The 14,379-nt window shown below is 40.7% G+C and overlaps 1 protein-coding gene across 1 annotated transcript in view; it reads right to left on the bottom strand.

The window, feature by feature from the left end:
* Positions 1-14,379, bottom strand: part of ATP6V1H (ATPase H+ transporting V1 subunit H) — a 39,264-nt gene that overhangs the window by 18,368 nt on the left and 6,517 nt on the right. Inside the window, exons 4-8 of the mRNA XM_081917586.1 lie at positions 11,868-11,957; positions 9,125-9,238; positions 7,571-7,675; positions 6,624-6,665; positions 580-677 (exon numbers count right to left, since the gene is read on the bottom strand). Coding sequence (XP_081773712.1) covers positions 580-677; positions 6,624-6,665; positions 7,571-7,675; positions 9,125-9,238; positions 11,868-11,957 — 449 coding nt within the window. The remainder of the gene's footprint in view (positions 1-579; positions 678-6,623; positions 6,666-7,570; positions 7,676-9,124; positions 9,239-11,867; positions 11,958-14,379) is intronic.

Genomic DNA, 14,379 nt, shown 5'->3' with positions numbered 1-14,379 from the left:
TGAGCAAAGTTACAGAAGTCCATACTACATACACGATTGCGGCAACTGAAGTTATATGTACTGCGCAAACAAAATGTTCTTTAAAAATATCATGGACTCTCATCAAGGGACTTATTTGGAAAGTAAACAAAATTTTGTTCAAGAATCCAGTCCACTCACAGAACAATACCCAGAATTATCTATGAGATAGGACTACAATCATACCATGGAAGCCGATTGGAATCTGTTCCAGAAGTCCATTCGACATCCAAAATGTTCGGAAACCAAAGCACAGCTTCCAATTGGCTGCAGGATCGTCCTGCAGCCAATCATAAGCTGCGGAAGCCATGCCAGATGTTCAGCTTCCCAAAATCATTTGAAAACCAGAACACTCACTTCCGGGGGTTTTTCGTTCGGGATCCGATTTGCTCAGGAGCCAAGGCATTCGGGATCCAAGGTATGACTGTACAACTCTTTTAGATTAGCAAACTTATCCTAAGGACTCTTTTAACAGCTCAACAGAATGCGTAAGTCAGTAGGAAAACACTTTCATCATGGATATACTAGAAGCTCATCTTTTTCTGTACAACAAATACTCACCAGCTAACTCCATCTGATTCGACCCATGCAAAACGATATTCATTGACCCTGAGCATCAACTGCAAGCACCCGGCGACACACTGGACATATTGCGAACTCTACATGAAAGAAGAATACACCATTACAAAAAATACATATATCCTGTTGTTGCACTGAAGATAGGTAAGTGTGAGAACAACTGAGAAGTCTCCAATTATCACTGTTTCTTTTACTGTAACAAAAGCCAACCCACTGCCATCAGTGCCTATTGTTATTCCAAAGTTGTGTTTAGTCACTAAGGCTAACAACATTCATGCCACATTCATGTCCTTAGACAGAATCAAATTCAAATTATCAAGTCAATAATCAGTTTATTTACCAGGGCTCTCACTTAGGTAGGCTGTGAGATCCCACACTTCAACAGCAAAAACCTAGCCAACACTGAACAAGAGCATAATGTTATTGTTAACATATTCCGCCTGATTTCCAGATTTCCCCTCTGCTCCCAAGTAAGTCTTTTATTAGATGCTTAATGAAAAATACAGCAGATGTTCAGTACATAAGGAACCAGTGTCCTCCTAACATTCCCCTATTCTTCAATTCCTTCAGAGTTCCTTCTTCCTTTTAAAATTCCCTCCTTATTTTCCCTAGCTTTTAGAAACGTTTCCCACCTCTTCCTACATAGTTTCAGAACAACTATACCTTGTAAGTGGCAATTATTTTCTTGGATAATTATTTGTTATATATATTTTTGGTTGTGGGGCTTTTCCCCAATCAGCTGTTTGAGAACAATTTGGTAGGCTTCTGTTGTGTTTGTGCATGCTTGTACTGTGGTACCATGGTTCTCAAATGCCTTGGTACTCAAACAACTTGGAACTCAAACACTGCAAACCCAGAAGTAAGTGTCCGGTTTGTGAACTTTTTTGGGAAGCCAAACATGCTCCGTTTTGAGTGCCACACTTCCGTTTTGAGTGTTATGCTGAAGTTTGTCGCTTTTTGCTATTTATTTTGTTTTTGCAGCTCTTTTGTTTTTGTGACTGTGTGGAACCCAGTGCAGCTACTGATTGATTGATTGTGTGACTACAGTACATTGATTATTGCTTTCATTTTATGGATCAATGGTCTCGTTAGATAGTAAAATTCATGTTAAACTGCTGTTTTAGGAGTTGTTTTTAAAAGTCTGGAACAGATTAATCCACTTTGCATTACTTTCTATGGAAAAGTGAGCCTTCGTTTTGGAACACTTTGGTTTTGGAACGGACTTCGGGAACGGTTTAAGTTTGAGAACCAAGGCACCACTGTATGTAGCACTCACAACCTGTTGTTCTACAGATGTTGGTGAACTACAACTCCTATCACCCCATATCATTGACCACACTGTCTGTGGCTGATGGGAGTTGTAGGCCAGCAGCATCTAGAGAGCACCACAGCGGCTACCCCTTCCCCCGAGTCCAAAAGAAAGTACCTTCACTTGCTTTCTAGAAACATAGTTCTATTGGTCAGTTGTGCTAACAGAATCCCTTCTATATACTTAATTAAGAATAATTGCACTGACCCCAGTGGGGCTTACTTCTGAGTTTGCCTTCTTGAGAATTCTAATCAGAGGCAGCCACAGGGGAAACTGAAGCAGGGCAGCATTCATTCCAGATGAGTTAAATCCATCGCTTCACCCAACATCAGCTTTTGCTCCACCCCAACTGGCCTGGGATCCCTGACAGATCCCTGGCAATGCAGCCCATGATAGAAAAAAAGAGGTTGCCCATCTATGACACAGAGCAAAGTCAGGCTTTTCAGAACAATTTCTGAGTAACAACATTTCAAAGAATATAAATGAAATGGAACAGAAACAAATAAACATTAGCCCAAGCTACTACTGAATGCAGTTCACTGTCAGGTTACTCCAACAACATTATATAAAACAACAACAACAACAGGAATCCAAGGACCTGTAATTCAATAGATTATGTGTTCATTTGAAAGCATCGTCTCTATTCCAAACTTGTATCCAACCAACAATGGAACCCGGGGCAAATTTGTAAGGCTTCAACTGCGTTGTCAAACTGCATCAAAGCAGTTACAGAACTGCATTGTTTTACAGCACAACTCACAAACTCCTACTCTCTTTTCAAAGTCGTCCCTGAACTTGCAGCGAGCAGCCATGACATTTGCAGAGAAAAAGAATACACACAATATACAGTAATCAATGTTTATTTTGCTATGAATACAGTAGCTAGGAAGCTGAAGAACTGCTTCCTAACCCATGTACACACGACAGAAGGTATGTTATTTCTTAATCTTACAGCATTGTGAAAAACTTTAATTAAAAACTTATTAAAAAGAAGACGATACATTATCTCAATGTAAAGGATACATGCATTTCTGTATACCTGAAGTAGTGTCTCCACCCCCATCGTTCTACCTGGACATCAAGGTCCAGCGCCGAGGGCCTTCTGGCGGTTCCCTCACTGTGAGAAGCCAAGTTACAGGGAACCAGGCAGAGGGCCTTCTTAGTAGTGGCACCCACCCTGTGGAACGCCCTCCCTCCAGATGTCAAAGAGAGCAACAATTACCAGACTTTTGAAAACATCTGAAGGCAGCCCTGTTTAGGGAAGCTTTTGATGTTTGATGGATTACTGTATTTTAATATCTTGTTGGAAGCCGCCCAGAGTGGCTGAGGAAGCCCAGCCAGATGGGCGGGGTATAATGATTATTATTCTAATTATTATTATTATTATTTTCTCTACACTTAGATTCAAAGTTTGAAAATGCACGTGAATAAGACCAACAGGGTTAATTTTCTTTACACCTCAAAAAATGCTCCTATTTAAAGCAAAGTTATAAAGGTAAAGGGACCCCTGACCATTAGGTCCAGTTGTGGACGACTCTGGGGTTACGGTGCTCATCTCGCTTTACTGGCCAAGGGAGCTGGCGTACAGCTTCTGGGTCATGTGGCCAGCATGACTAAGCCTCTTCCGGCAAACCAGGGCAGTGCACGGAAATACCGTTTACCTTCTCACCAGAGTGGTACCTATTTATCTACTTGCACTTTGACGTGCTTTCAAACTGCTATGTTGGCAGGAGCAGGGACCGAGCAACGGGAGCTCACCCTGTTGTGGGGATTCAAACTGCTGACCTTCTAATCGTCAAGGCCTAGGCTCAGTGGTTTAGACCACAGCGCCACCCGCATCCCCTAAGCAAAGTCATAAATAACCCCAAATCACTGAAACCAGCATCCTTCCTGTATTGCATCAGCATATAGCAAAAAACCAAAATCACTGGTAGTATTCTCACCATTCTTTAATATCCATACAAAACACATGTGGAAATAGGATCAAAAGCTCCAACCAGATATAGCCCCCTTACTTTTCCTCATAACTAGTAGACTGTCAATATTAAAAACTTCCCGATACAGGGCTGCCTTCAGATAACACTTAAAACTCTTTGGTGGCACATCAGACTAGCGTGAGGAGTCCAACCTTCCATGCTTTTCCATTCATGATTCCCAAGCACACAAATCCTAAGAGACCTGGACCACTATGGAATTAGTGAGAATTTCAAAGCATTCCCTTTGTCTTGCTCAACTGTTCTGGATAGAACTCTCTCAGAAACATGCCTTGGCTTAGCAGCAAGCCTTGTAAACAGGTTTTTGTTTTTGTTTTTTAACAAAAAGCTGGAACATCTAAGAAAGCTGCCATCACCCAAAAAAAAAAAAGTGAATAACCTTTTCAGATTTTTTGATCCTCCTTGCATTTGTGTTTATTTATTTTCCTATAAACCAGACCCTTAGGATCCTTATGGAAGGCAGAAAATACATTTTAAACAAATAAATAAAGGATTTTCAAGCTAATCCATAACTGAGAGTTCACCAATCTTTTTCCCAAACCCTTCAACACATAGTGTAGTATTGCAGGTGCCACATTTACGAAAAAATAATGATTAATTACATCCAACCATATGCAAATTAAGTGCAGCAGAAATTGTGTTTTTAATATATCTCCAGAGCTGCCCATTTATCTCAGGTTAGTCTCCATAAACTGCTTCTATTAAATAAAACGTCAAGCTAAACTGAAGGAATGCAAATTGTTGCTTATTTATTGCATTTATATCCCAGCTTTTTCTCCAAGGAGCTCAAAGTGGCGTACAGGGTTCTCATTTAATCCCCACAACAATCTTATGAAGTAGGCCAGGCTGAGAGGCAGTCACTAGCCCAAGGTCACCCTGTGAGTTTCGTAGAGTTGCCTGGTCATTTGATGTGCACATCAACTCCAAAGCCCCTCAGATTGTCAACTGTCAAAGAAAGACTTAAGTCGACTCAGTATTCATTTAAATAAGTTGAACAGGAAATTGAGTTAAAATCAGCTTCCTTTTACCCATTTTGGAAGCTGAGTACTATGGTTTTTAACATTCAGTTATTCCCTCCCTTCAATCCTGTGCCCCAGGACAACTGCACAGCTATTACATGAGTCCCTAATGATAATAAATATTACACCTGATTACATTTCTAATTCCAAGAACATTTGGTATAGCCTGAATTGTTGGGAATGTTTTTTATTTCTTAGAGACATCAAGTGGCAATACTGAGCAGTACAGCTTTTGAGATAAATGACATTTCACAATTGCTTTCTGAAGCATCTGCAGCTTAATGGACTGCTAATCCAGGAGCATTATAATATTAACGCACCTAACAAGTATTCACAGAAGGAAATGGAGAGAGTAATTTTTAGCACAACAATGTTCTCTGCAGAGCTCTTTTCCCCCTCCAAATTTACTGTGCCAATGGATAAGAAACACCTGTTTTATTTTTATTTGTTAACTACAGAACTGTGTTCTCCAGATCAAATCTCACAAAAACTTCCTGCAATATCATCAACAACAGAATAGTAACCTGCGAAGGCTAAACAGGTTGGGCGAGGCTGGGGATCACAGGTTGCAGTTTTACAGTACAGACACCCAGAGAGTGAGCCAAACCTATGCCTGGTTTCATTACTTTACCACCCCACAACTGTGGGACTGCTCTCTTATTAAAATATAAGCTAAACAAATAAGATCTTCATAAAGGATAAAATATTATTGCACGTATAGTTTCACCCATTTCAATGCCATCGTATCGTAGTGATTGTCCAAAGATGGATAATATTTCTGTGGGATCTGACAGTGCCACATGCTTAGGATCACCCTGAAAACAATCATGCCATAAATCCAAGATGGAGAACTGGTGGCCCTCCAGATGTTGCTGGATTATAAATCACATCTGACTGGGGTTGATGAAGTTGGAATCCAGCAACATCTGGGAGGACCACAAGCTCCTCATCCCAGCCGTAGATGATCGAGGAGCTGGCTGCAGAGATTTACAAGACAGAGAGAGCCTGGGAAGAAACCTCAGACTCAGAAGCTGATTTGATCTATTATTCAAAGTCTCTATTGGTTTATTGGCCAGAGAGTCAAAGGTCCTTGGGAAGCTGAACCCTATTGCCCAGCCTCCCAGGAAAAACATCACGGCATGGGGAAGACTAATCTATTGGTCAGCGATGAAACAGTTGCATGGATCTTTCCCTCCCAGAAAATATATTCTGCTCCAAGTGCCAGCTGCCCTAGGACTGTAGAATCAAAGAGAAGCATGCTCTGGCCCCATCCATCAGCCAGAAAACTAAGGGCTGTTGAATTGTGGGTTGGTGTGCACGTCCCAGTGAACTCTGAGTTTATGGGTATCACCCATTGTCCGAAAACTGCGTTGAGACTACAAATCTTCTAAATTAATATATTTGGAAAATGCATTTCAATCTAGGTTAATAGACAAGCCTTCCTAGCATCAGTGCCCCGCAAGAAACAATACTCTGGGCTAGATCTAGATAAACAGTTCAGTCCTAATGATGTCCATGCAGAAGTAAGTCCTATGAAGTCCACGGGGCACACTCCAAGATATATGGAGTTAGGACTGTAGTTTAAATTAGTCGTGCTTTAGTTCCTTTGAACAAAGTAGTCAAGGCCAACATCTCCCACTGATTTGAGTGTTTCTAGCCCACTGTATCAAGAGAAAGATTAACAAATTATGCACAGATACTTACATCTGTTCCAGGATCGTTAGCACTACCACTACTGCGTAGTTTCTAGCATGGAAAGGAGAAAGTTACATTTAAAGATTCGCAACAAGACAGCCCTTATGTACAAATCTACATATATAGCCTAATGAGAGAGATATATACATATATTTATTTTCCTATGCCTGACTAAATGGGAAATAAATTTCCGACCATCCCCTAAATATTGCTCACAAGGGTGGCAGTTAGTCACACATCTGGGGTGACTCCTATTCTGCTTTCAAATGGTTGGCCATGGCACATTTGCTCCCACTATCCAAAAGGGGAAATACTTTATTCTCTTTCAGCACTTCCCACATTTGATTCAGAGCATAGCCACAAAGTACCAACATTTCAAGCCAAGTAATTAGTATTTTCTGTACATTGCTACGCTTCAGTACATGTAGATATTCTGCACATTTGAAGTATTTAATCCTCTTACATTAATGAACTTGAAAAATGCTTAATTGGCCGAGTGTTTCAATAAAATACGTGTAATAGGGAATTTAGCTCCTCAATATATATCTGGTAGCACACAAAGCAGCCAAAATATATCCTGCCCCAAGATATATCCTGCCCCAAGGGCCACTGTAATACACACTGTAGGAAAAAGTTCCAATAACTTAGTATGTACAATTCCCCACACACTACTACTCACAAAAATCAGGTAAAGGACATTATTCAGATTTAAATGCATTTACTGATTTGAATTTAAGAGCTCATTGGGGCTTGCACAGGAGAGGTTTGTCATGCAGCATGAGCTTAAATCATGATTAAATACAAATAGTCGAATTTGTAGATCTGCCAAATATACCTGTTTATAAATACTGCAATATCACCAGATCCCAACCTGGTGACCTCCAAGTGTTTTGCCGTACAACTATCATCCCCAGCTGTTGGCCAAGGGGAGCAGCACTAGACTATAATATAATTACCTGTGAACTAAGCTGGGTCTTTATCCAATTGAAATAATAATTTAAATCACTGCCTTCCATCAGTTCTCTTCCCCAAGCTGCTAGCTTGGCAATAATTCTGGCTGCCTGAAAGAAAGTGCAGAAAACATAAACTCAGACACATATTATCATAGATTTTGCAATAACATCAGCAACGGATACAGCAGGGGAGCCATTGTTCAGCGGTAGCACATACACCTTGCATGTAGAAGATCCTGTGTTCAACTTCCTACATATCAAAGCAGAGATGGGAAAGATTCTTTTGAAACACTAGAGAACCACTGGCAGTCAATGTCAAGACAGTACTAAGCTAGGGCTGTGGGTGGCGCTGTGGTCTAAACCACTGAGCCTCTTGGACTTGCTGACCAGAAGGTTGGATGTTCAAATCCTCACGACGGGGTGAGTTCCCGTTGCTCTTTCCCAGCTCCTGCCAACCTAGCAGTTCAAAAGCACGCCAGTGCAAGTAGATAAATAGATACTGCTGCAGCGGGAAAGTAAACGGCGTTTCCATGTGCTCTACTTTCCGTCATGGTGTTCTGTTGCGCCAGAAGCAGTTTAGTCATGCTGGCCACATGACCCAGAAACCTATCTGTGGACAAACACTGGCTCCCTTGGCCTGAAAGCAGATGAGCGCCACAACCTCATAGTCGCTTTTGCCTGGACTTAACCATCCAGGGGTCCTTTACCTTTTACCTTTTTACTAAGCTGGATGGACCAGCAGTCTGACTTTGTATAGGGCAGTTTTCTATGTTCCTAAATATTAATACCTTTTAAACAGGAGCATTACAATCTAAGAAGGTTAGTTGCATCCAAAGAAGAGGGCTGCAGTTCATAAACACTTATGCCATAGTAAATTTGTTGGTCTTTAAGAGCCACAAGACTCTTGTGACAAGACAATCAAATAGCATAACCCCTCTACCACATCATCTCTCAAGCTCTTTACTGATAATAATATATGACTGCCTTAAAATGTATTTTATTGCTGGCTTTTGATTAGCTAAACATTTGGAGCCTCTTGCCAACCTGAGGAGCAACAGCATGAAAGAGTTGGGCGAAAAGGGGCATTAGAAGAAAAGGCTAGCAGTTTAAAAAGAAAAAAAACCTAGTCATTAGTTTATATTTATGAACTGTCCCATTCTAAAGGTTTGGGGAAAGAGAGAGGCTGAGCATTACAGCTAAATCTAATAATGTTCATGTAAAACTAAGTCCTTTACCCTGGTCCTGTTTAAATCAACACTTCAAACAAGGTGACACTGATGGGTCATACAGCACATCCATATTGTACTCTGGCTTGGTCTCTGAAAATGTTATAGTCAGATAATGCATGAATACTGCTAGGGATGCCTTCCTTCCATGGAAAACTTAAATACCATACTTTAAATAAAGCTGTTGTGTTGTTAATGGACAATTTATATAACCCTTAATTATAAAGTGCTGACAGGACATTGATATTGAAGGTCTAATAAATCTGTCCTAAGTTTTGCAACCAAAGGTCCCCTCTCAAACCCAGGCTATTTGACTGATCGGAAAGCTTACCATGTGCACAGTGAAAAGATCTTGACGATTCAACATTGGAAGGAAATAGGACCATGCAGTGTTCTTGCCTCGTTTTGCATAGTCAAAGAAAATACTAACACGTTGGTGATTTTCCTGCAAGCAGCATAAATGGAAAGGAAACACAGTTAGAAAACAGATGGAGACAGTTTTATCGTTGGGGCACTTGGAGATCAGCTGAGATTCTTGATGCTTAATTTTATAAACATAGTTGAAACATAGTTCTATATAAACATAGTTCTATTCTGTATGGATTGTTTTCACTTGCATATGTACATTGTATTTTTTAAATAATAATTTTTATTAAGTTTTCAATTTTACATTTCAAAATAAGCATTTTACAAACTTTAAAATATTCATTGACTTCCCTTCTCCTTCCATGGTTCATTTTACGTATTATACATTCCTGCATATTTTACTATAACCATTCAAATCAGTTTTCCACTTTTATATCCATCAAAAATTATTTACTCTGTTGAATTTATCTTAGTGCTGCCAGCGTTCTCAGCTGTATAGTTATTTTCCCAAAATTCAATAAATGTTTTCCACTCTTTTTTTAAATATTTGTTCTTCTTGCTCTCTTATTCTATGTGTTAAATCTGCACGTTCTGCATATTCTGGCAACTTAAGTTGCCAGCGCTCTTTAGTTGGGACCTTTGCTCACCTTCCATTTTGGGGATAAGAAAACACAGGCCACAGTTGTTGCATACATAAATAGCCTTTTCTGACACCTAGGAATTTATGTCAAACAGGACTAGGGTTTTTTTTTGGGGGGAGACATTTTTTTCAATTCATTATAAGTCATTTCCCAATATACTTTTACCTTTTTACATGTCCACATGTGAAAAAGGTTCCCTTAGTTTCGTTACACTTCCAAGATGTATCTGATTCTGTTTTATAAATCTTAGCCAACCTACTTGGAATTAAATACCACCTATGAAACATTTTCAAATAATTCTCTTTCAATGAATAACATGCAGTAAATTTCAGGTCACTTTTGCAAAGTTTATTCCAGAGATTAAGATCTATATTGTGTCCTATATCTATTGCCCAGTGTGCCACTGAAGCTTTAACAAGACAGAAGTTTATTCTTAGTTTGTAGGAGTTCTTTTTCAAATTGCGAGCTTTGGTCCAGAAATCCATTCTTTCTATCTAATGTAAACATGTTGTATATCTGGTGATATTGCAACCAATCTGTAAGTTGGCTCCTTAAGTTTTCCACTGATTTCATTTTGGGGTTCCCCCCCTGTAAATCCAGCAGTTCCCTGTAAGTCACCCATTGTCTGCTCATGCATATGTACATTGTTGTGAAGCTGCTTCACGAACAGCCTTCTGTTGAAAAGTGGTCTTTAAATGTTGTAAGCAAACAAAACTAGATGCTGGACTAGATGGATCGTTGTTTGATTTTGCAAGCTAGTTCTTTATTCCCCCTGCTTTGGAGAGGAATCATGCTTCTGGCAGGAGATCTGAGGCCCCACCTGTTCTGACTCATTATGATTCTTTCACTCTCAGCTTAAACTTTTCAGGTGGTATGCTTGCCCAGAATTTCAGCACAATGTGTTAATTTAAAAGTAATTTGGTACAGCAGCCCAAGATCTGCCCGTAAGTGCACTTAAGAGATGCTGCCAGAGCTTGTATAATCACCATGATTCGTGCTAAGCATGTCTTATTTTAAAAATGTAATTGCTACAAATCTAAAATATTAGAACACATTAAGGTAATTTTGCACTATTCAGAACAAAATGTATTGTTAAAAAAAAATCAAGGAGGTCATCGAGCCGATAAAAGATTTGTTGCCAAGCAGACAGAACTGGCTTGTGCATGTACATGGAAATCAAAGAAGTTATGCATATGTCCAGTGAGAAATGCTTTGCATATTTCATGCAAAATGTAATTTTCTTACTTCCTTTGATGGGGAGAAACACATCAGCAAATATACAGCATACCTGTGACAATAGCGTCACCACCAACCACAGCTTCCCTGACCACATGTACCACAATGTTTTATTATCCTGCTACTCCCCTCCTTACAGAGGCAATCAAAGAAACTAACAGAATTCAGCAAACAGACAGAATTAAAAAATTAATCCACATAATGAATATCATAAACAAATAACTACGGACAGCCTAAGAAAAGGCTTAGAGTATCAACAGACCAACTTAAAACAGCAATAAAATAAAAAGTTACTCCCCTAATATTTGACTGTTCAAGATAAAATGGATAAGTGGGCTCATTATTTATATTTGATTAATGATGATCTTATACAATTTACGCTATATGCAATGGATAAAGTGCTGTTCTGTAGGATGTAGTCAGGAATGTTAATAAAAATAAATGCATATCTCTGGGGGGGGGGAGGTATTTTTGAAAAAGGTTAACTGATTCATCTATTAATGGTTTCAGCCACACTTGTTCCAAGCTGTAAATGCAATCTTACTAACTGTATCAAAGGTACTTTCCACAATGTACGGAGTGTAGGCAGAACCTAGCAGATGTTGATCACAGCAAGCTTATTCCACAAGGCATTGCTGCTCGGCCACCACTGATCATTTCAGCATATAAAGCACACAAGCTCCGCTAAAATCACTAAAGGCCACTTGGTGCATAGGCTCTAGCCTTGCAAACCAATTTAAAGTGGGCAGCAAGCAGAAAGCTGTCTGCACTGAAATAAGATACCCACATACCAACAAGCACTGGAAATGGGGGGAAAACCAATTAACTTACCTGCAGCATATCATCCACCATTGTTAAAATGTACTGAACCGTTTGTTCCTTGGAGATGTGAGTCATGAGGTTTATGAATGTTTTAGCGCACTAGGGAGGAAAGAAGTAATCCAAAGAAAGTTAGAATTATTTGCAAGTGTTTTCATTCTTATTTTCATTTGGCAATTTTGCAAGCACAGCCTGTTTGAGGAACACTGAAACAATCCAAAGTTGCTTCACTGTAATAAACACAAGGAAACTCCTCCCCAGCCTACTACTATGGCACTGGCTGCATTCATTTAATCAGCAGTCCAAGCCGAATTTGGCAATGATTTCTTGACTGTTTTCTCTAGAATATAAAGGTAAGGTAAAGGTAAAGGGACCCCGGACCATTAGGTCCAGTCATGGCCGACTCTGGGGTTGTGGCGCTCATCTCGCTTTATTGGCCAAGGGAGCCAGCGTACAGCTTCCGGGTCATGTGGCCAGCATGACTAAGCCACTTCTGGAGAACCAGTATGGCGCACGGAAACGCCATTTACCTTCCCGCCAGAGCAGTACCTATTTATCTCCTTGCAGTTTGAGGTGCTTTCAAACTGCTAGGTTGGCAGGAGCAGGGACCGAGCAACGGGAGCTCACCCCGTCACGGGGATTCGAACCACTGACCTTCTGATTGGCAAGTCCTAGGCTCTGTGGTTTAACCCACAGCACCACCCGCGTCCCAGAATATAAAGGTATGCTGTGTTTAATGCATGCCTTGCAGACACAAGGCCACAGATTAAGAGAACAAGACACAATCCCATAAAATAAAGCAGGTGGTAATAACCTTTGTCCTTCCAGCTGTTGCTAAATGGTATGTCCCATAATCCCTGTCCATTGGTCATGCTTGCTGGGGCTGATGGGAGTTTTAGTTCAGTAGCATCAGGAGGACAAAAAGCTCCCCACACCTGAAGTTAAGGTCTACTATGGTTTCTAACAGGCACAAAGGGGAGGCAATGATGAAGACATTTATGTATGCTGAGCCTCACTAACTTCAACAAAAATGTGAAAAACTGCCCGTTAGACTTTTCAAAATTAACTAATATGGGAATGGGGGAGATTGATTTTGTTCCTAGTCTGAACAGGAGAAGACAGATTCAAAGGGCAAGTGCTCCAACATAGGGTTGCCCTATGTCCGGAATTTCCTGTTTTGGGGGGGCCTCTCCAGGCAGAATTTGGCACTGTGCTTGAAATGTCCGGGTTTTGGGGGGAGGGATATTTATTGGGGGGACACATGTATGCCTCCGAAGTGTGGAAGAGGGCAGGCAGTGTCCGGGAAGGTCATTTTCAAAATATGGCAACCCTATCCAACAACTACTACTGCATTAAGAGGAGTTCTTATACAAAGTGTGCCTATACTTTAACAAGCAACTTTTAAATAATATTTACAATGGCTGTAGCCAGAGATGTACAAGTGTCAGTATGCTCGTGCAAGGAGGTTTTTGAGTTGTTTCCTTCTCACTGCAGCCCCAACTTCCCCCAAAGCTGCTCTGCAAAGCCAAGGCACCCTCTGGAACAGTATGGGATGGGGCAGAGAAAGAAGAGAGTTGCAAGAAAGGAGGCGGCAAATCGCCAGGCAAGGCTGGGAAACTCTGCCTGAAACCCTGAAGAGCTGTTGCCAGTCAGTGTAGACAACAGTGAACCAGATGGACCAATGTTGCTGCTCAGTAAAAGGCAGTATAACCCAGTGCTCTATGGCACCCTAAGCCACATTCTCTAAGCACCAAGTGTGATTCACACTAGCATGCAAACGGCAAGCAGTTCAACTACACTTTTGGATCAGTTGCACACCAAAATCTGACTGCAATAGCAGAACCCATAAAATGCTCAAAAGGAGGACTGCAAATTCAAACAGCGGTCTAAGGCATTCTAACATGACCTATGGACTCTGGTGAAACTTCCATGATTGATTCTGCCTTGGGCAAACCACACCTGGAATACTGTGTCCAATTCTGGGCACAACAATTTAAGAAGGATGTTGACAAGCTGGAACATGTGCAGAGGAGGGCAATCAAGATGATCAAGGGTCTGGAAACCAAGGTTTATGTGGAACAGTTGAAGGAGTTGGGTATGTTTAGCCTGGAAAAGAGGAGACTGAGAGGAGATATGATAGCCATCTTCATATATCTCAAGGGCTTTCATATGGCAGAGGGAATAAGCTTGATTTCTCCTGCTCTGGAGGGTAGGAATCGAACCAAGGCCTTCAAGTTACAAGACAGGAGATTCCAACTAAACATTGGGAAAACTTTCCGTATGTTTCTAACATACGGTATGAGCTAATTGACCATGGAACGGTCTCTTTCAGGAAGTTGTGGACTCTCCTTCCTTGGAGGTTTTTCAGCAAAGGTTGGATGGCCATCTGCCATGGATGCTTTAGTTGAGATTCCTGCATTGCAGGGGGTTGGACTAGATGACCCTTGGGGTCCCTTTCAACTCTACAATTCTGGCTTGCATTATTTATGCTTTTTGTCATCATACTCAATGGTAGAAAGTGCAG

Source organism: Podarcis melisellensis (genome assembly GCF_964234715.1).
Source record: "Podarcis melisellensis genome assembly, chromosome: 7".
NCBI classification, from domain to species: domain Eukaryota; kingdom Metazoa; phylum Chordata; class Lepidosauria; order Squamata; family Lacertidae; genus Podarcis; species Podarcis melisellensis.
This window is presented reverse-complemented; position numbering and strand designations above follow the sequence as displayed.